This window comes from Eutrigla gurnardus (assembly GCF_963514095.1).
Source record: "Eutrigla gurnardus genome assembly, chromosome: 14".
In the NCBI taxonomy this organism is placed as follows: domain Eukaryota; kingdom Metazoa; phylum Chordata; class Actinopteri; order Perciformes; family Triglidae; genus Eutrigla; species Eutrigla gurnardus.
This window is the reverse complement of record NC_139937.1, coordinates 17096279-17117241: the sequence shown is the minus strand read 5'-3', so window position 1 is coordinate 17117241 and position 20963 is coordinate 17096279. Positions and strand designations below refer to the sequence as shown.

The window sequence follows — 20963 nt, the reverse complement described above, 5'->3', positions numbered from 1 at the left end:
GTCATTCGAGGTGATGTTTACAATTATCCTGATTTTAAAACCCTATATCATCCCATCCCTACTGCAAACAGATTTGTAATCATCCCTGTTTTATGATGACAGTGAGTTGAACCTTGAAGACTGTGATGTGTAGTGCAGTTTGATAGTCTGATACAGCAGGGGAGCGTGAACTGTCTCGCCATGCGATCTCAGCCTGAACCAGGATTAATTTGTATCATGACCATGACGGTCAATCATAGACTCAGAGACCCAAAACATGATGCCTGCTCCACCTGCTGATGCTGGATGACGACACACACCCTCGTAGCTGAGCGGCGACGGCAGAGGGAGCCACCATAAACAATGTACAACGCCTCCGCTGGCTCACAGCTCCGCCGCTGGAGCAAAACATGTTTTTCACAGCTGGTGGCATGCCAGCCTGCTGGGATCCAGCACGGGGAGGGAAGGGGGGGTATTTATAGGCTGATAATGACCATGTGTCCTTCAAGACCACGTTGTCCACCGAGTGCGTAGGATAGACGTTTCAAATAAAACTCTACAGAAGTTTGGAAAAACAAAAGTGAGTTTATTAAGACAACAACAACAAAAAATACCCTGAATACTCAGGAACATTATCAGATACTTCGTTACGAAGCGGTCATTGTGATCTTTCTTTATACAGAGAAGAAACTAATACAAAAAAAAAAACAAACAGAACTCCCTGTCGGAATTGCAAAAAGGTGAAAGCACCACAGAAGTGTTGTCAGGTGACGGCCAACCTTTTACCCCCCCAAACATTACAGACGAATAGCTACACATCACAAAAAAGCCCTGTGGGAAAAGGGCGTGTTTTCTCTCTCACTCCCACGTATTTGATGTATAAATCTAGTAGAGAAATGTGTAGCTGCCGTTGACAGAGGAGCAGTGTGTTCAGCTTTAAAAAAACAAAAAAACGAACAAAGCTCATGTCTCTGATGTGAGTAAACTGGGGAGTGAGCTGCTCCCAGGGTGGGTGAAGGTCAACCCACTGAACAGACTGAAAATGAATGAGAATAAGGAAAGGGGGGACTTCCTCTGTGTTTCTCCTTCTCCACACAGCAGCTATTAACACCCAGCATTCGATTGTAAACACTACTAAACCACCCAACCCCCCCCCCCCCCATTAGAATGGTCTGCCACAGCGGGGAAGAGAAAACCAACCCCCCCTCCCCCGAAACACATGAACACATTCCGGGATGCAGTGGTAAATAAGAAATGAATAAGCTCTCACTTCCTGCTGCCGTTCGCTGTGACTCAACCATTCATCAACCCCCATTGTTCAGGTCTCCATGTTCACAGAACCGCACATAAAAATACTCATTTTACGTCACACGACGTTAGCCGTGAAACAGGGGTGAAATAAACGTTGTCAATGAAAAGGTCGGTTACATGTGGCGTTTCAAAAACCCCAAACTGCCCCCCCTCCCCCCGAGCGTCTCACCCACAAGGAGACATTCAAACATAAACACGGCTCGTTAGCCGGGTGGCTAGCCCAGCAAGCTAGCTGGACCAACTAGCCGACACAGCGTATAAAAACGCGAAAGACAAAATTGATGACAATGGATGAAATTAGAAAACATAGCTACCAGTCCTGTGAAATGTAATATTAAACAGTCTCAGTTTGTGTGTCCGTGCGGGGTAAGGGGGGGAGACACGCTGCGGTGAAAACCCCCGTCCCCGGTTCATCCGTTACGTTATCAGCACGGCACATTGTCCGCCGCCTGGGGGAAATCTCCACAGTCTGCGGCAGAGAACTGCAGCCTCCTCACGGCCTCTTTGATCAGGTTCCCCGATAAAATTAACTCCTGTAGTAGCCGATGCGGATCGTCTTCTTCCACGTCGATTCTCTTTTTGTTCCACGGTCTGATTTGGTCCCAGTCCTGATCGCCGTTAGATCCGGGGATGCTATACGGGCTTGCCCTGCTACTCCCCCGGTGCCCCCGGTTCCGGAGCCGCATACAGCAGCCGTTGCGTTTTTGCGCCGGGGCTCCTGTGCCGCCGCCGATGGTGGCCGCCGGCTTGACAGCGCCGGCGCTGCTGCCGTTGAGCCCGTGCAGACAGGACATGGACACGGACACAGTCTTCTGGTGGCCGCCGCTATTGTTGTGGAGCTGCAACGCTTCGCCGATTTTCGTCACCAGCGCGTCCACTTCTTTGGAGTCGACAGTGACGGACTGCTCCAGAAAAATGTAGTTCTCCTTCCGACAAGGCATCGTAGCGGGTATTCTGTCGGGTTCGGCGAGAGATTAACTGAGTGTTTCGGTTGTCGGTATGACTGAGAGCCGCCGGGTTGGTCCTCGCTCTCCCCACGCCGCTTGGCAGTAACCAACAGCCAGAGTTGATTTGTAAACAATGGATGACGCGTCTTGGACTGTACCATGTTCTCTAAAAGGGGAGGGGGCGTTTCTTTTTTTTAACCAAACTAAATTACACGTTTATACATAATTCGCTCGACGAATTGTCGATTCGACATTTATTAAAATCTGTAAATTATGCAAAAAAAAATTTCAACGCAAAAATTAAACTATAATGCTCATATATGCTATTTTACCGGTGTTCCGGTTTCCCGCCTCAGCCCGACCACGATGCGGCGTTTGGAGTGCTCCCTTCAAACGGACATTACATAACTCGTAACTGTCTGCTGCTGTCTGTCCAGGCAAAACAAACAAAGCGCGAGTTCTTCGTGGAAAAAAAAAAAAAGATCACGTTGTAGCTATACGCAACCTCAACATTTTTTCAGTCAAGTGTTCTTGTGTGAATGAGCACATGTTGGAATCCGAATGTATATATTTATCATCGTCGAGGTGTGTTGTGCAAATCCGAATCAAAACGTGTTGCACCAAATTCTGAGACCCAAGCAGGAATTTCAGCCATATTGCCACGTCAAATGTAGTACATTATTAAGATAGGTTCGCACATTGTGACAGCTGCAAGAGAAAATACATTTGACCCCATAGAGGTAGAAATGTTCAGTCGTGGGTTATTTACATGTCACATGTGACACGTCACCTTTTTTTATTTTTTTAATGCAGTCACATAATCTTTGGTATACTAGCTATACAAATGTGCTGCCATATCTAAAAATATGCCGCATGCTTGGCTATGAAAATAAATTATTTATTGAAGGACGATAAAACATTTGCAATCACACAATGTGTATAATAATTATTTATTTGATTCATATCAATTTGAATGAGACACATATCTGCATATACCGTGTGATAACATTATATATCCATGGCTGGGCACCTAAATAACTCCGTAATCAGCAATTAACAAGGTCTAAATCCATGCAAGAGGTTGAAATAGTTGGCTGTGAGTGTGATGTGTGAATGTGTGGAGTCGCTGCTGGCATCCAGCGTGTCCACACTGACAATAGCGGTGGAGGCAGGGTGTGTGTCTGTGGGAGAACACGGTGTACATTTCTGTTTCTGAGAAACAGCAGCCGGGCTAAACCTGATGCTCCAGTCAAAGAGAGAGCCCTCATGACCATACAAGGAGCTACTATCACTGCCGCCACGTGGTACGTCAGCCAATCACAGGGCTCAGTTCTGGTTTCCTGTGTGTCTCAATGGCAGCAGCAGCAGGAGTCCAGTCATACTGGAATCCAGTGAGGTTGTGGCAGTTGAGAGTGATACCGACATGTGAAAGTAAGATAAACTGTCATCGCTTCCTGCAACAGAAAACACTTAGATGAGGGTTGAATAAGCAGCTCGTAATATGCACATGAAGTCAAGGGTATTACCACACGTACTATTTATACCAGTGGTGCATTTGTAGTGTGTTTGGGATTCAAATATGTGAAATATGATATTTACATAGTAGGGGCGTGTCTGGAATTTATTTTACTTCTGTTATCTGTCTGGTTGTAAAAGTGCTGAACAAGAATTGTAATTCTAATAAATCAAACTGTATTTGTTGCTGCAGTTTAAAGAGCCATACACACGTTATTTTTACTGCACACAGCTGCCGTCCACAGATTTTGACACTCAAAGAAAATAAATACTTCAATCTTACACAAGTTAGAGATCACAAACAGGCTGAAAGTAAATCTGTAATGATTTCCATAAATCGTCCTCAATTGTGCGGAAAGAAATGTTTGATGCAGTGTTTTTTGCCTTGAAGAGTTGGTGCACTAACTGGGTTGAGAAAACGTCTTTGTTGAGTTAATTTTGACGTAGCAAACATTTAACTCACGGGACTGATCATCTGTTTGAGCTGCCGGCGTCTTTCTCAATTTGTATCTACATTGTATATTTGTCCCCAGAGAGCATGAAACATGGCTTATACTTGCTGAAAAACTTGCCTAAATCGAACAATTCCTGGAGACCTCTGTCCAGTTTTCTCTCATAGATGGTTCGATTGGAAGGCCAACTTGTTTTATCCCTGTTTCTCTGTTTAGTTTACAGCCACGTTTGGCCTGCAGGGCCAACTTGTGACCAAACTACTCTGTAGCTCAGTAAATTCGCTCCAAACCAGATGATATACATGTACATCTACTTAAGCATTCAGTGGAATAGTCATTTATAACAACTCAGCCAAAATCCATCTATTGAGGAAGACCATGCCATACATTCGAAACGTGTGTCTCCAAGTTGAAGAATGAACGCTGAATGTGTGGAGGGCTGGTTTAGTTGAGGTAATTGAGGCATTTAAAAGCCCAAAATAGACTCCTGTTACTTCTTATGAACACCTAACAAGTCAAAACAGCAGCCCAATGAAGCTACACCCTCACTGAATGTGAATAATGGGAAAACAATAAGTTGTAAGCTGCTGTACTGCACTGCATTAAGGTGTTCCTGTGAGTGTGTCCACGCCCTGCACTGTGTCTGCTTTTGTGTTTACAATCTTCACAAAAGTACAAAATCAGGAGCAAATCCACAAAAGCAATTTCTGAAGATATTGCGGCGTGAGTGCTGTATTTTGGTGTCAGCTTAGATAAGAGTCTACGCAGCAGTGGGTTGGAGATCCTCTCACGTTCAGGCTCCCGTGGTCAAGTGTGTAAGTCTGTTTGTGTTCCACAGTGACATAGTCGAAAGAACACAACCACGAACACGAGACATAGTTAAAAAGTTTTTTTTTTTATCAAATCTTTCAGTTTGGAGTTTCTCTCCACTCTACTTGCGATGCGATTGCATAAAAAGTCAATGTAAAGATGCACATTTGGGCCGAGTGGCATGATAGATGCGAATGAGGATTATTCATGCAAGTTGAAATTGTTCAACTCGAGAAAGAAATTCACAGGATATCAGCTTTGAGATTGTCGTCCTGTTGTCCTGACGTTGGTGGACCAGAAATGGAAAACAAATGTTGTCCCCCAGAGTTCTATTATCGTAGCTCATAGAGACCAGACCAGACTATGTGGAGAAACCAGAGACTGTCTATGTTACAAACAACAATATCACTGCTGTATTTATGTCCAGATGACCTAACTTTCAGTGTCGATGGAGCAGCTACAATGTTAGCATAGCCTAGCACCAATCGATCCAGACTCCATTCAGAAAACAAGCGTTTTAAAAGTTTGTTCGCTTTGTTATGCTTTTTACTGATCACCCTCATTATGTAGTTTATTCAGCATTCTTTGTATATGTTTTTTGCAATTAAATTAGATTTTATGAACTCAGACAGGACAGCGTTTGGTTAACCAGCGTATCTGGCAATAGTGGTTATTTAAGGTTATTTAAGCCACGATGGATGAAACATTGTTTGTTCCTCTCTAGCTTGCGCGATGCAAATCATTTGTGTCAGGTTTGAACATTTGTCCATTCGTTTGAATGGCAACAATTCCCCTGAAAATCTTGCATATTTGTGAAAGTATTAAAGAGAAAAATAAAAGCACACATGTCCTCATTGAGCTGAACGTTTTCTTCTTTGAATTAGGTTTCTATGTTGAAAAATGTGGAAGGAGTTAGATGACAAAATGCTACTACCATTCACACCAATTGAAGAATTGTTATGAGGAAACCTGCACTAACAATATTGTCCAATCGGCAGAACTCCCTCAGTTGAGTTCAACAGCCCTCCTGCCTTCCTCGGGTCCAACTTCCGCTGCTGGACACTTCACACTGAAAAGTTGTGTCCACAACACGAGGAAGTGAGCTGGCAGGAAATTAGGTCACAAACTTCCTTTGTCTTTCATGTTTTTCTGTACATGTACGTGAGTCAGCAGCGGTGGTGGTAAACAGCCCCACTGCCCCGCAAATACAATTCCTGTTTGTCAGTTCTCACATTTTCCCTGAACGCACCAGCACAACAGGAACGCCAGTGTGAGAGACCTCTTCCTCTTTCTTTGTTTGTGCATGTGTGAGACGTTCTGTAATCCCTCAGTGTAAAATAAACAGAGACAGCAGTTCAGCCAAAGAGGAGATTAATAATCCTGACAAATAACAAAACACATTGAAAACACTGTTGGGAGGAGGAAGGGGTCGGGCTCTGGTCCTGAAGGATCTGAAGGCCTGTCACTCACAGCTGTGGAGGCTCCTCTGTATTTAGAGGCAGGGTATAAATAAAGAGTAAACTGTGGAAGTCACATTCATGTCATGTTCAGACCAACAATAGTCTTCCAGCTGGTGTTAAAATGCAAACAAGGAAAGAGGGAGCGAGACCTGCTGTTGCTTCAGAGAGAGACGCCACTTACCACACTGTTGGGTGTGTCGTCGGATTTTCACAGTCTTATACTTCAAATCAACAGTTATGCAACATAATGAGACCTTCACTTACAAAATCACCTTTTACTTGACAAAAATTTAAACGGATCAAGGAATTATTTATCTCTCGCCGTTGACTCCTGATTGATTTTTTTTGTATTTCTTCAGCATATATTGTTACATAGGTGAACAATATGACCTTGGATGTGATCTAAAAGGGGTTTTCCTTTCTGCTTGACTTTTAACAAGAGTCTACAGCCATGTTCCCAACTCTGTGAGGCTGTATTTGGACAAAGTTGTGCTTTGAGCTAAATGCTAACATCAGCATGCTAACATGTGCACAATGATAATATTTGCCTGATATCTCTGTTCTTTCTAAGAGCGCCATTAAAACACATCAATGAGCCCCACTGTTGCACTGGCTCACATGTTCCTTCATCATGAACACACACACACACGAGTTTATTCTGACTCAATCCCACATAAAACTACTCACTAGAGCCCCATGGGGATTAATCCACTTCTGAAAATAGTCCCCAACAAATCCAATAGTTCCTCCGTTTAACATGAAATTTCTGTTTTTTTTCAAAGATTAACATCTTTAGTACCAATGACCTTGGAGATGAGAGACACATACAGGAAGTGAAACTGTATTGAAAGACGGAGCAGCACATGGGATTTGTTGACAGGAAGAAAACTACTGAATGCAGCTTAAAGGGGGAAAACCCAGCTCTTGTGAGAGTCATTTCTAAAGCTTATTTCATGAAGTTTTGGGCACTGTGACTAATTTATTTAAATGTGGATCCTGCCACAAATCCTTTTAAACATTCCATTTGTGGCCATTATTTTGACTGTGTTTTACTTTAACGGGCTGTGGTGCCACTGAAGCCGGCTGAGCTGAATGGAGAGCGAGCAGAAAAGAAAACAAGCCTTTCAGCCACGGGATCAACTTTGATAGCAGTTGGCGGGCCGCCAGCAGCGTGGGTTCACCGGGTTTGTTTCCCCATTCAAAGAGAGAGAGAGAGAGAGAGAGAGAGAGAGAGAGAGAGAGAGAGAGAGAGAGAGAGGCCATATCTCTCTCAGACACACCCCTTGCTCTCTCGCAGAGGAATGTGAGGAGGTTGCACATGGCAGGAAGTAATATCAAAGGATTTATTTGTTGCTGGGCTGTGCGCCTGCAGGCCTGTGTTGTAAACATAATCACAGTCTCAATTATTAACAGCAAATTGAATAGAAAAGTTATTGTTGTGCCGTACAAACATGCTGCTGAACCTGACTGAGGGGCACTCAGCTGATGTGAACCAAATAACTAACTTAACTAATATGTTCCGACACTGCCCTCAAAGGTTAAGACATGCCTCTTCTATGGGAAAGAAATAAGACATGCCTCTGATGCCAGAAATAAACATGTGCTGTATCTCATTTTGGATACCTCCATTAGTACACTGTGTACAATATATGTACTTACTTGGGAAGGGTGAGGATTTCAACAGGGTAGTGTATTCTCAAATCGAACACAGCCTTTTCAGGAATTGACGATTGAACATTTGACCACTTCTTCTTTTTAATGGTAAATTGTCATTTGAGACAAAATATCTGCTGGTTTCTTGGCTCATTTCACAATTGTACTTGATTGGAGCAATCGCAACTTCTGCGGCTTCCTCAACCGCCTTTTTCGCAAGATTGTTGGTCCTTTCCCTTCCGCTACATAGCCAAAATGGAGACCATTGAGTGTGAGAAATGTCCAGCATTCCACACATATTGGCATGAAAAAGTAGTTCAATATGGTCCCATTGAACTGAAGGCCCACTTGTCCGACAGCCCATTATCCCAAAAACGCCTATTTTCCAGACAGATCACTGCCCTGACGATACAGACTCAAGGAAACAAACACGGTTATTTTTGACAGAAATCTCTGTAGGTTTAGGCAACAAAACTATTTAGTTAGGTTTAGGAAAATATCATGGTTTGGGTTCAAGTATACCCTTTCTGGCAGGAAGCACTGAAGACCATCTTCTCCCATGTACAAAAATACTACGACTGGGATTGTCTGGTACCATCGGAAAACAATGGTTTCGAAGGCGTGTTTCTAGTGTCTCCGTGTGATCGGCCCCTTATTCTTTGAAAAACCACTTCCTCAAAAGGCTTCTTCTGAGTAGAACCTCAGCCTTTCTCTTGGTTGGGTATAATCAGTGGCAATTGTTAGCTAACTTTATATTAGTGATGTTGGTGACTCATACTTCATTCTCTATTTTTACATTGTAACACGTCACGGATCAACATCGCAGTGGTTTCTTCCAATCATAAAACAAGAAGTACACACAATGTACTTCTCCTGCTTCTCCTCCTGCAGGAGGCAATCACCAGTTCATGTTTTTTTAACATTATATAATCGGACACTTCTTTAAGTGATAGACACCATGTGCTTCGTATGTGTTTGACTGTGATACAGATGTCTGAACCCTCCTTCCCCCTCCAAGTCTCTCCCCACCCCCTTGCGGCATTGTGGGGATTGATAAACAGAGATTATGTAATGACAGTTCAGAAAAGTCCTGCTTGGACGCAGCGACCTGATCGCTTCACCTCACGTTACTGATTCTCTGAATGTACAGAAGACTGGAGTTACATAACTGTGTTTTAAATGTGTGTGTTCATGGTTTTGCTGACTGGGGATCTTTGTGTTAAGAAGCAGCCAGCATTCCTCCCACCCTGCACACATGGGCCCGCTTCCTTAAGCGGAGCTATTTATCTAGTGGCTGGATCCATGAGGCCGCTTCTGGAGTGGAGGAGCTTTAACGTGGCAGCTTTGTTTTGAACCAAGCGATAGGGTTCTCATATTCCTGGAATGCTGACCCTCTCCTCTGTCCTTTCCTACACACTTATCTGTGGTATGTTGACAACTGGTGGACGTGCAGGCAGATCATGTTAAACTGTGTAAAATGGGACTTGCCTTTAAAATAAAAGAAGTGAAAACAGCCAACAACGTAAGCTGTAGATCCATGGTGTCACTTAATATATTTCAGAACTATTGTTCATAATGAATATAAAAACAATGTTGTTTGTTTCGGGCTCTACCGTGAGCACCAGAGTAGCCTGGTCCCCTAATATTTACATTGCCACAAACTGCATTGTGAATTCGGGTTTCTAAGAAAGATTATTTTGTAATTGAATGTGCAGTTAAGTTGTATGGGGACATGGTTGACCTTAGTCTTATCAAAAATGGAGTTTCAAGCTATTGTTTTAGGTAATTTGACTATCCTTTTTATGATATATTATACTTCTATAGTTTACACGTTTCTTTCATTACATTTGAGTACACACTGTAGATTTTACTCTGCTTTATCTGGCAGCAATGGTGACCACGTTACAGATTAAACAACCAGGATATAAAGTATTAAAATTAGCACCACCGTGACCATCTTAAAATCAAAATGCACGTTAATTACTAATTGTAATTTTACGAACATTAGATTCTAATGTGACACCATGAAAAGGGCCATTCTGGACTACTTTTGATACTGAGGTACATTTTCTTGACACTATTTATGTATTTCACTTTGAATTCAGGACTTGTGCTTGTAATGTATGTCACAGCGTAATAACTGAGGAAATATGTATTTTTAAATGATGTCTCATTTCGACTTCCTTTATTCATTATATTAAGTATTTTAAAGTCACGCTCCCTTTAAAACACATGGATATTCATAAACATCTGTCCTGCTGATTCATCAGTTGATTCAGCTTCCACCAACACTCACAGAGCTGGCTGGTTCCCAGAGGAGCCATTAGTTCCTAGCACTAGCGTTCCTCGAGGGACATGTGGGATTGTTGCGCCACAGAGCAACGACTCAACCACACAAGAGGCGTTTGTAATGTCTGACACATCTTTCTGCCATCTGTTAGTGGTGGATGTGACAACTGATGACACCTCAATTATCAATCTGTTGTTGTTTGCAGAAGAGTGACGGTGCAGTCGGGTGCTTCACCGGCATCCAGATCAGGTTTACAGTGAGTGAGCAAAATGCAGGTCTAGGTTACTTGATGAGTCTAAATTGTCTGTAGGTGTGAATGTGAATGGTTGTCTGGCTGGATGTCAGCCCTGTGATAGTCTGGCGAACTGTCCAATTCATTGTCAAACAGGCTAATGTTGTATCTTCATTTCTTAACTCCCAAGGTTTCCTTTACCATCCATGTGTGATTCATTGTTTTAAAGTTGTTTTGGTGTTTGCCCATGATAGGACCTGCAAATCAGACTGTGGCCAGTTTTCTATCTATTACATCCTGTAATGAGGCTGATAAACTTTTTAAGATTAACAAGTTAATATTTCACCATTAGAGCTTTAAAGTGTGTGTATAAACAGCAAAAGCCAATGGCGAGGTTGCTTTCACTATGAAAGCTGTAAAATGAATGTATAACTTGATAAAAGTTGATTAACTAACAGTGAATCATTTGTTTTTTACAGAAGATAAAGGCTGTTATTGTTCCCTGGAAGGCAAACACGGAACGCTGACATAATACATCATGTCAGACCTGATATATTATTTGAGATCATCTGTTTGTACACATGCAGAGTTTGATGAACTTCAGGTTAATATTGCAGTGGTTTTTCAGACAAAACAAACAGCTGTTGTCTGGTGTTCTGCTGAGCTGAGCAGGTTTGAATCACTAACGTTGGACCTGCTGTGGTTTTGGATGATGGTTATATAAGACATAACTTGCATAGCGCGCACACACACACACACACACACACACACACACACACACACACACACACACACACACACACACACACACACTGTCATGCTCCACCCCATCTTTCATTATTACAGGCAGGTAATGCTAAATGTCATCTTTTGAATACTATTTGACTGTGTGACATGTTTTAATTCTGTTTTGTTTCTTTGTGAAGTTAAGTTCCAACGGGGTTGGAACAGTTTTGAGTTCAATAAATGAATACAATTGAGTGAGTTGGAGTCAACCATCTGTTCAGTGCCCGCCGCTTTTAAACGCAGAAAAGCCGACAGACCTTTTTCTAAAAAGCAGTCCTAGTTGAAATGCGTAGCGTTCTTGCCTCTTTATGGAGTGAGCGGTTGTGCGGAGCGGCTTTGAAGGAAATTCTCACGGCTCTGCTCACATCCCCTGAACTCTTTCAGCCTATTGAGTTTGATCCCAACCTAGATCTTGAACTCCATGTAAAATCACTGGTTCAGACCTGCTTTTTACTAACTACTACTAAACTGCATGCATGAAGATTCGTAACGTGGACATTTTTTTTTTTCAGAGCATGAGGCAGTGAAACATGTTCACACACAAAATCCTTCAGTTCTCGCAGAGTCATTGTTGTCAAAACATTGAGTAGAAATGTACCGAGTAACCCGGGAGATAATCCTGCACAGACACACACAGAGCTTGTTGTGTTCACTCCCTGGTGGTTGGTGTATGTGTGTGTGTGTGTGTGTGTGTGTGTGTGTGTGTGTGTGTGTGTTGTTCATGGCCTCATACTCTGCAGGATGTTGAGCTCACACAGAATACATAGCAGTACAAAGACAAAATACAAACTGTTACGACTGATGTACTCTGGAGGACACTGTGTGCATTCAGTCTGCTCTATTTTTGTCAGATCATTAAGTGATCACAGCGAAAATATTGGTAGATCGATAAACATTGTGGGGACATGACATTTTAGGATGAAGACTTTGTTTAAAGTTAGAGCAAGGTTAGTTATGGTGAGCGAAAGTCTCCAGGAAATGAATGTAAGTCAATGAAACATCCTTGTGATGAAACACAGTGTGTGTTGTGTGTGTGTGTGTGTGTGTGTGTGTGTGTGTGTGTGTGTGTGTGTGTGTGTGTGTGTGTGTGTGTGCGTGTGTGTATGATTCAGTAGATCAGGGTCACAGCAGGGTGCGGCTTGTTGCCAGGAAAAAACAACAGCAAGCCTGCAGATCAAGCAGCAAGCAGCCCGTCTGAGTCTTGTTTATATTTGTGTGTGTTGTGGGTTTTTTTTGTGAAGAGTGAAAGAGAGAGAGAGAGAAATACTAAAGAAATGTGTAAAATGTGACGTGCTCCCCTGTTGACCTGAATATAAAACACACTCCCACCCAGAAAAAATGTATGATTTATAATATCTCACACTGCCTCATGTCTTTCCCTCTTTGTATTTTAATCTATTGTATGTATTGCATATACAGTTTTTATTTCTACAATATGTTTTGTGTGTGCCTTCTTTTTGCAAACCCACTTGTGAAGGACAAATAAAGTATTATGAATTGTAAAATCCTAATCAAAGGTCGGGCCTTATCCAAATGCAAACATTCAAAAGTTACCAACAGCTGCTTTACCTCGCCATCAGACAGCTGGGAAACTAAGTCGCTGTCTTAAAGCCACCGGACTTCATTCACAAAAACAAGTGATTTTACCTCAGAAAACACAGGCGTTGCCTATACACGCACCCCCAAGGCAAAACATCTGAACTAACCGTCATTTTCAAACCTCGCTATGTTGACTCACTTATTGTGCTAACCTGTGTCACTGCTTCTTGCTGACGGCCAATTGGTTGCTTCCATTTGAGAAAAAAAAGAAAGAAAGAAAGACAGAGTCAAAATTTAAGCTTCACCTACTAGCTTTCAACCACATGTCATGGGCTTCCTCAGCAGATGGTGTAAAGCCAGTGGTGACACAGATTTGAATCCATCCATCCATCACCCACCCACCCATCCATCCATCCATCCATCCATCCATCCATCCATCCATCCATCCATCCATCCATCATGCATCCATCTATCCATCCATCCATAGGAATATTTAATATCACTTAACTTAATATGAGACATTTACCATTTAACATCCATCCACCATTAGTTCCATGAACCTTTAATTTAAATGAAAATAGACTCTAGTAAATTTATAACAACAACACTGAGTGTGTGGAGTTTCCTCGTCATTCAGACATCTGGATGTTTAGTTCAGCTGGTGTTTCTTTGTTCAGAGCAGCAGTCAAAACAAAAACCCTCCAGGAGCAGGGGATCATGGGAAATACTCCAGGGAGGAGGAGAGATATGACACACACCTAATCTGCCAGGGGCTGCTACAAATATGTGCGTGTTGCCCCGCCCTCTTGTTATTGTTCAACATTCACTTGTTTACAACTGAACAAATAAACTACAAACCCATGTTTACGTTTGAACGGCTTCAGCTGGTTTAACCTGTCAGGGACCCGGGTCTAGTCTCTGTTGGGCCCCTATTGTAGTCATTTATCTTAAATACCAGTGACAGGGTGTGCCTTTCATTTTTCACTCACAGAGACCTGATACTTAATGGTTGATGTTCAATTCTAGTCCAATATTTAAATTGCACATGATTATACATCAATTATGATTTTAATATTTCCCCCAAATAGAGTATTTAAGGGAAATAAAAAAGTGGAAGGTGACCAAAAGAAGATCATCAAACTAGTCTCGAATGTTAACTGAAATATGAAACTGTTGATTCATTCAGTAATTTTATGTTTAATTGTGATGTTGTGTTATTAAAGTACTGTAGGTGCTTTGTTCTAGGATTCTTTGATATTTACAGATGTGAGTGAATCCACTGCTTGTTGAGGAAATAGTACAGAGAGGTGAAAGGTGTGTGCTTTCTCTTGACTTTATTTTTGCTGTGTTTGATGTTATTTTTGTATTTTTTTTCTCCGAATGTCAGCATATAAATCATGCTTTTAATGCGGCGTAAGCATCTTATTTCTTTTTGACATAAACGAAACGCTACACAAACTTTATATCCACAGTTCTGCAGCTGACTTCAGTTCAGTGTCTCTGACCTGCAGATCTCTGACTTCGTCTCTGTTTGCTTGTTGATGGACGATGCACTTGTGGCAGTCAACTGCTATTTCTGAGAATAACTCCCTCCTCCCTCTCCTCTCTCGATTGGTAATAACACCCAAGGGCTTAATGTTGTTTTTGTTGTTGTGGAGTGTGGAGGAGAGAGCACGACTCAGAGAGAGGTGGAGGAGGAGAGAAAACACAAACACACTATATTAATATAGTAATAGTAAAGCTGCAGTGACGCCAGCCATCCAGTTGAATCCAGCGAGATTCAACCCTCTGACAGAAGGAATAAACTAAGAATAAACTGCTGCAGGTGTGTTCGTTCTTTACACTCAGTGCAGCTTAAACAGCCATGTTTGGTTGTAATGACTTCTTCTGCAGTTTTATATTTGTGAATTTATATTCATTGTATTGAGAAATATACACGTGATGAGTCCAAGACATAATTTAAAGAATAGTATCATGTAGAAATGCTAAGTCCCGCCCCTATCAGTGTCCCCATTGGACCTGATTTCAGATCAAATGTGCCGTATTTTGGTGAAGTCACCAGAAACTTTAGTGTAATAGACTTGTGTGTTGAGTCAAAGCTTATACTATTTATGCTGGTTTGACTTCTGTTGAAACAAGAAAACAAGAACACACACACACGCACACACACACCCAGATAAATGGACCTGCTGGCCTCTGATATTTGAAAATGTCCCTCCAGGGGCCAATTGGCTTTCCGCCCTGACTCCAGAATAAACACAGCCTCTAAGCAGGTTTCGATAACGTGTTCACACTTGAAACGTGACAACATTGTAGGAGTCCAGATTTTCTTTTTCTACCACAATAACAAGGCTGAGGAGAAAATCCACAATGTGTGACAAATTGTATTTGAAAGTTCAGGTGAAGATAATATGAGGCTTCAGCAGTCTGGTTTAGAAATATCAAGTGGATATCTTTAGTCCAAACGTCTATCTTTGTGGTTCCACGAACAGCGTTTCATTTCTGAGACGCAACATTTCATTATTTATGACACACTTGTGAGAAAGTGCATGGAGAGACAGTGTGGTGCTAATTAAGGAAACAAGTCTGCAGAGGTGGATGAAAACACATTTTCATCCAAGACTTTAAGGCGGTTAATGACATCTGAGATGTAACTTTGATTTGGATCGCATTTCTACACGTAAACCCTCCGTCAGCATGTGTCTGCCATGGTGAATCCTGGTTCATGTCACAACAAAGTGTGATTCATTGCAATCCAATCCAATCCACTTTATTTATAGCCTATAGCACGATTTTAACAAACACAAGGTTTTCCAAAGTGCAAGATAAAACACAATAATAGCACAATAGAAACACAATAAAACGATGAAGTGCATAATAGAAAGATAAAAAAATAAAAAAATAAAATGCAACACCCTACATTGAAGATATTAAAGAGACATTGTAAAACAGCCGTGTTTCCTGGGTCCAACGATCTCAAACACACCGAGGTCAAACAGTGACGGAGCTTTGGCTGCCATCGACCTGTCTCGTCTCCACGCAGCAGACCTCGTGTGAGGCTATTTCTGTCTCTCAAACTGTCTGCGTTTCTTCTGGGACGCTTCCAGCACTGAAACTTCACACTGCTGACCGTTTGGACTCCAAATTTAGAAGTTGAGCACATTAACAACGTGATGCTCCAAACTTCATTGTCTTGTTTGTTTGTTTGTTTGTTTTTTATCTCAATTGCTGCACAAATTGCAGCTTTTTTAATCGACTCAAACTGGTCAGGTGTCAGGCTCACAGATGGCTGTTTTTGCTAGCTAAATAGCGGAAGCTGGCTAGCCAGCTTGCTAATTCTGTCATTATTTAATCCTACACTAATTACAGATAATGAGCAAAGCAGAAGGCTGGTGAACAGTAGCAGTGCTGGTTCTTACTGTCCTTCCACTTACCCTTCGCTGCTCCGGAGAAGAACACGCTACCTAACTACCCAGCTACCAAGCTCCCTAGCAACTTAGCTACCCAGCTACCTAGCTACACAGCTACCTAGCTACCGAGCTACCTAGCAACCTAGCAACGTAGCTACCCAGCTACCTAGCTACCCAGCTACCTAGCTACACAGCTACCTAGCTACCGAGCTACCTAGCAACCTAGCAACGTAGCTACCCAGCTACCTAGCTACACAGCTACCTAGCTACCTAGCTAACTAACAAACTAACTAGCTATATTTGAAAGCTTTCAAAGTCCAGTTCCTTTGCTTAAGCTTTCAACCAATATTAGAGGCAGTGCTGTTGCTTACAAAGTCAATAGAAAAGGGGGATTGTAGGCTACGCAAATTCGCCCGGCACGGATCCAAGTGACGCAAAAACTCCAAGTTGAGCAAAAACTTTGGTCATATGAATGTGTTTGGTTAACAAACAGTGTTGCTAGGCGTCTAATCCAGACACACCGAGGCATGTTTTAGCGTCTGTAGGAATAAATAAAGCACTGTAGTTTGAAGTGTAGGGCCACTGGCCAAGCGTCGGTTTTGATGAGTTGAGAGTGTGAATGTGTAACGAGAGGGAAAAGGGGAGTAACTGCGAGGAAATAAATAACAGGGAACTGGAGATTCATTGGCTGTTTTTGGCTAATGAATACTAACTGTCCACCCGATGAATTCAGGTGTCATTTTCTTAGACGTAAGCACATATTGACTGATATCCACCCTCCAACTGTCCCGTTGGACCATTATCAGCCAGCACTTTGTTCTCTGCAGCTAATACATCACCGTTGTCGTCCTGTTTGTGATTTTAACGTGTTTTTCTGCTCTCAGTTTGTCACATCCTGTTCAGACAAAAAGTTCACTGCAGCCACATTACGTAAGTGTTGAAGAGAACTAACGGCATCCTGATGATTCATCTATTCTTTGCAGTAATATAGCTGGAAATGTATAGTTGTATAGTTCATAAGAACAGGACAACATTTAGCAGGAAGGGAAGCCTGGCCTGAACATGTTGAGTGTTACATAAGGTTATGTGTGTGTGTGGATAGTGATGTATAGCTGCAGCAGAAATGTCACATACACACATACACAAACACACTGGTACATGACATGCTCGAATCCTTTTACAGACATACTCAAACAGGTGTACATACATGTTACAGTACACTCTTAAGGACAAGGGTCTGTTTGTGCCAAGTTTTTGTCACCATGTTGTTTTTTTGTCAATCATCATCTCGGTTTATGGTCAGTTCCAATAATAAAAAATAAAAAAGTATATTTTAGCGTAGAGCTACACGGAGACTCCGTAATCCGAACCAAGACAGCAAACTTTATTACTTCTTTCAACCTTGACAAAGGCTTTCATAATCTAAATTATAATTGACATCAGGCAGAATGACAGATAAAGCTCTGGGCCAATAAGATCCTGTTAGTTGTTCCTCTACCTATTCAAAAATCTATTCAAATCTTTTATAGAAAAAGTGTTGCAAATATGCATGCTGGTATGAATAGTTTAGATATTTTTAACTCGTCACACTACTGAGTAAAGGCCTTTGGTCATTTGACTATGACCACATTTAAATAGTTTCCATTATGTTTTACAACAGGCTTTTGGCTGACATCTTAAAAAGCTTTTTAGTTTTATTGTGTTCTGGGGTCACAAACTCCCCTGCAGTGTCTCAAACAGACACATAGGTTAAATACCTGCTTCAAGATAATATACAGGCTACAGGTCTTGACAGGTGACCTGCTGAAGGTCGGAGGAAAGCTGGAGAGGACAAAGCTGGAGTTGTTTTTCTTGTCAATAAACCGGACAATGTATCTCAACACTTACACTCATGCTAACGCTTGTATCATGGTTAAAAGAGGCTCAGTAATGTCCTAAAAAAGCTGGTCACTGTAGTTTTTATCAAACAAAGAGGAGAGAATAGGAACTCTGACTTCTTTCTTCTGAAAAACTCATCTAGAATAGATACGTGCAGCGAACACGATTTTGCTTGTTGTTGCTTTGGGTGAACTGACCCTTTGTACAGCGACTGTAACTGACTCCGGCTGAAACGTTGCAACATGTGTGTGCACATACCGTTCTTCGCATACAGTATGCACACACTGACTGATCTAAAGCTGGGAGCTGTTACAGCGCTCCACCACATGTGCTGATATGAATGAACTCAAAGGCCTTCAACTGACTGAGCTGAGCTCTGTCTGCAACAGTTTAATGTGTCCCAGTGTAGTGTTTCATACTGTAAACGTCTGCTACACGGAGACGGACATCGGATGGTCGTCACAATAGTTTTTGTCTGTCGCCACCTTGGTTTTCTTGTCAGGCGTCATTTTTGTTTTTTGCCCATCGACATCTTTGTTTTTTGGCCATTTCGTTCTTTGTTTTTGTACATTGCCATCTTAGATTCCAGTGCCATCTTAGTTTTTTGTCCATCCATTGTCCAAATTTCTCCTACTTCTTAAGTTAATAGCAATTGCATCAGCTGGATCGTCACAAAGCTGGAAACTATTTTCCTTTTAGAGATACATCATCCTCTAGTAATAACCTTATTCAGAAACATCAGATATAATAGTTAAACATGTTAACGCACCTTCAACACTTTACTTTAACTACATTCACTTTCACAGTATTTTTACTGCAGAAAAGGATCTACATACTCCTGTTTTTTAGTTTGTCATTTCCTGCCAGTCCAAAGTCCTCCTCACTTCCAGTCACCCACCTGCACTCCTCTTTCTAATCTTCTAATCAGCTTCACTTATCACAAAACTTATCCATAAGTAGATATTTTGTTCACCAACAACATTCTAACTCATCGTAGCAGGAAAAGCACAGGTGAAACTGTTATGGACGGCTAAGTTCCATCAAGTGTCCCAGTGAACCAGTCGTTTAAAATTGTGATCCATTACACTTGTGCTTTTCCTGCTATGGTGAGTCAAAATGTAGAGACAGCAGAGAAAGAGTTGTGGATCTGGTCTGATGTTTAGCCAGCCTGTTCGAACCATTTCCTGCATTTTTTTAACCTTTTCTCCAGCCTCCCTGCATGACACCTTATATGTTGGATGTCTGAAGGACTTTAAAATCACTTTCCAGGCTCAGTGGGAAGTTCCTCAATCCTTCATGGATTGAAAATGTATTACAAATAGAGGAATAATTAACCATGTTGGCCCTCTAACGTTCCGTGTCTGTAAAGGTCATCCAGGTCATGGTAATCTTTGAAAGCATTATCGTAGGCAATTTAAACAAAAAGTCCAGTTGCCTATGAAAAAAGCTTTCAAAGATTTTATGTGTTTTTTATTTTTCTACTAAATACACATAATATGATTAAAAACATCACAGATTCATAAAAGCATACGTAAAATCCCCAGTTATTATCATATAAAAGTCAGTAATAATCATCAAGCAATATATGAATGAAAACATTCACGAAGCAACAGATCGGTACATTTTGTAATGTCAATAATATCTGTGGTGTTAAATATAACATAATGCTTTAATACTAACTTAGACTTTGGACCGTGGCAGTGAAACCGCCGTTTGAGGACATGAGGACATAATGTCCTCACTCCCCTACTGGCTCCAAAAGTAGAAACTGTCCTCAGAAACATAGAAATCCTGGAGCGTGCGCACACACACACACGCCCACAGAAGTCTTGATGTAAACATGAACACGTTTTCTGGACTCATGCAAACACACAGCGCTTACAGTAGCAGTATCATATCCACACTTTGCTGTGATTGGCTGGTTCTTCATGCCTCGACACTATTGGCTGGCTAAGTTACTGCAGTTGTGAGAATGTGTGTGCTGCATGTGCCTCGGTCACTCCAGTGCACACACTAACATCCTCCCCCCTCCCCCCCCCCCCCAACCCACACACACAAACACACACACACCCACACACATAAACTACATACTATATATGGCTTTTCTCAAATAAAAACATGTTTTCGTTTTGTAGTAATTACAAATAATTATAATCAGTCTTTTGTAGTATAATAATAATAATAATAATACAATAATGTGCATGTAATGTTTGTATGTAATTAACTTATATCAACTTATTCATTATTATTCAAATATTTATGTATTAACCTTTTTATGTATTTATTTATTCATTAATTATATTGATTTGTTTAATCATATTTACAACTCTTGATGATAACATATGATGTGACTCAGCAGTAACATTCGCTGCCACAGGAGGGCAGCATGTCAATATGAAATATAAAGGGCTGCATCTGGGATTCATCAAAATGTGTGTGTGTCTCTGTCTGTACAGCTATCTTTGTGAGGACCATTTTTAGACCTATAGAGTCAAACAGTCAAATTGGAGACCTGCAGAACACACACATTTTAATCTATTTCTTACATCTTTTCATATTTTTTTTGTACATTTTTCCATTTTCTCTTGACTTTTGCCTGCTGTTCTATTGTCATGCACCAAACACGAGGACAAACTCGTCACTAGGGGAAGACCTATTTGGCAATAAATCAGTTTTTCTCCCGTTGTGTTCGGCCTTATGG

At 41.5% G+C, this 20963-nt stretch overlaps 2 protein-coding genes across 2 annotated transcripts in view; one reads left to right on the top strand and one right to left on the bottom strand.

The window, feature by feature from the left end:
* LOC311025150 (atrial natriuretic peptide receptor 1-like) overlaps positions 1-20963 on the top strand; it is a 120664-nt gene that overhangs the window by 85544 nt on the left and 14157 nt on the right. The gene's annotated exons all lie outside the window — the stretch shown is intronic.
* On the bottom strand, positions 551-2355 carry gbp (glycogen synthase kinase binding protein). Its single transcript, XM_084027919.1, has one exon. The coding sequence runs from the start codon at positions 2229-2231 to the stop codon at positions 1716-1718; it is 516 nt and encodes a 171-aa protein (XP_083884045.1). The 5' UTR covers positions 2232-2355; the 3' UTR covers positions 551-1715.

What these genes read in the sequence shown, in the direction of transcription:
- gbp (XM_084027919.1), bottom strand. Translation starts at nt 2,231, where the DNA reads ATGCCTTGTCGGAAGGAGAACTACATTTTTCTGGAGCAGTCCGTCACT.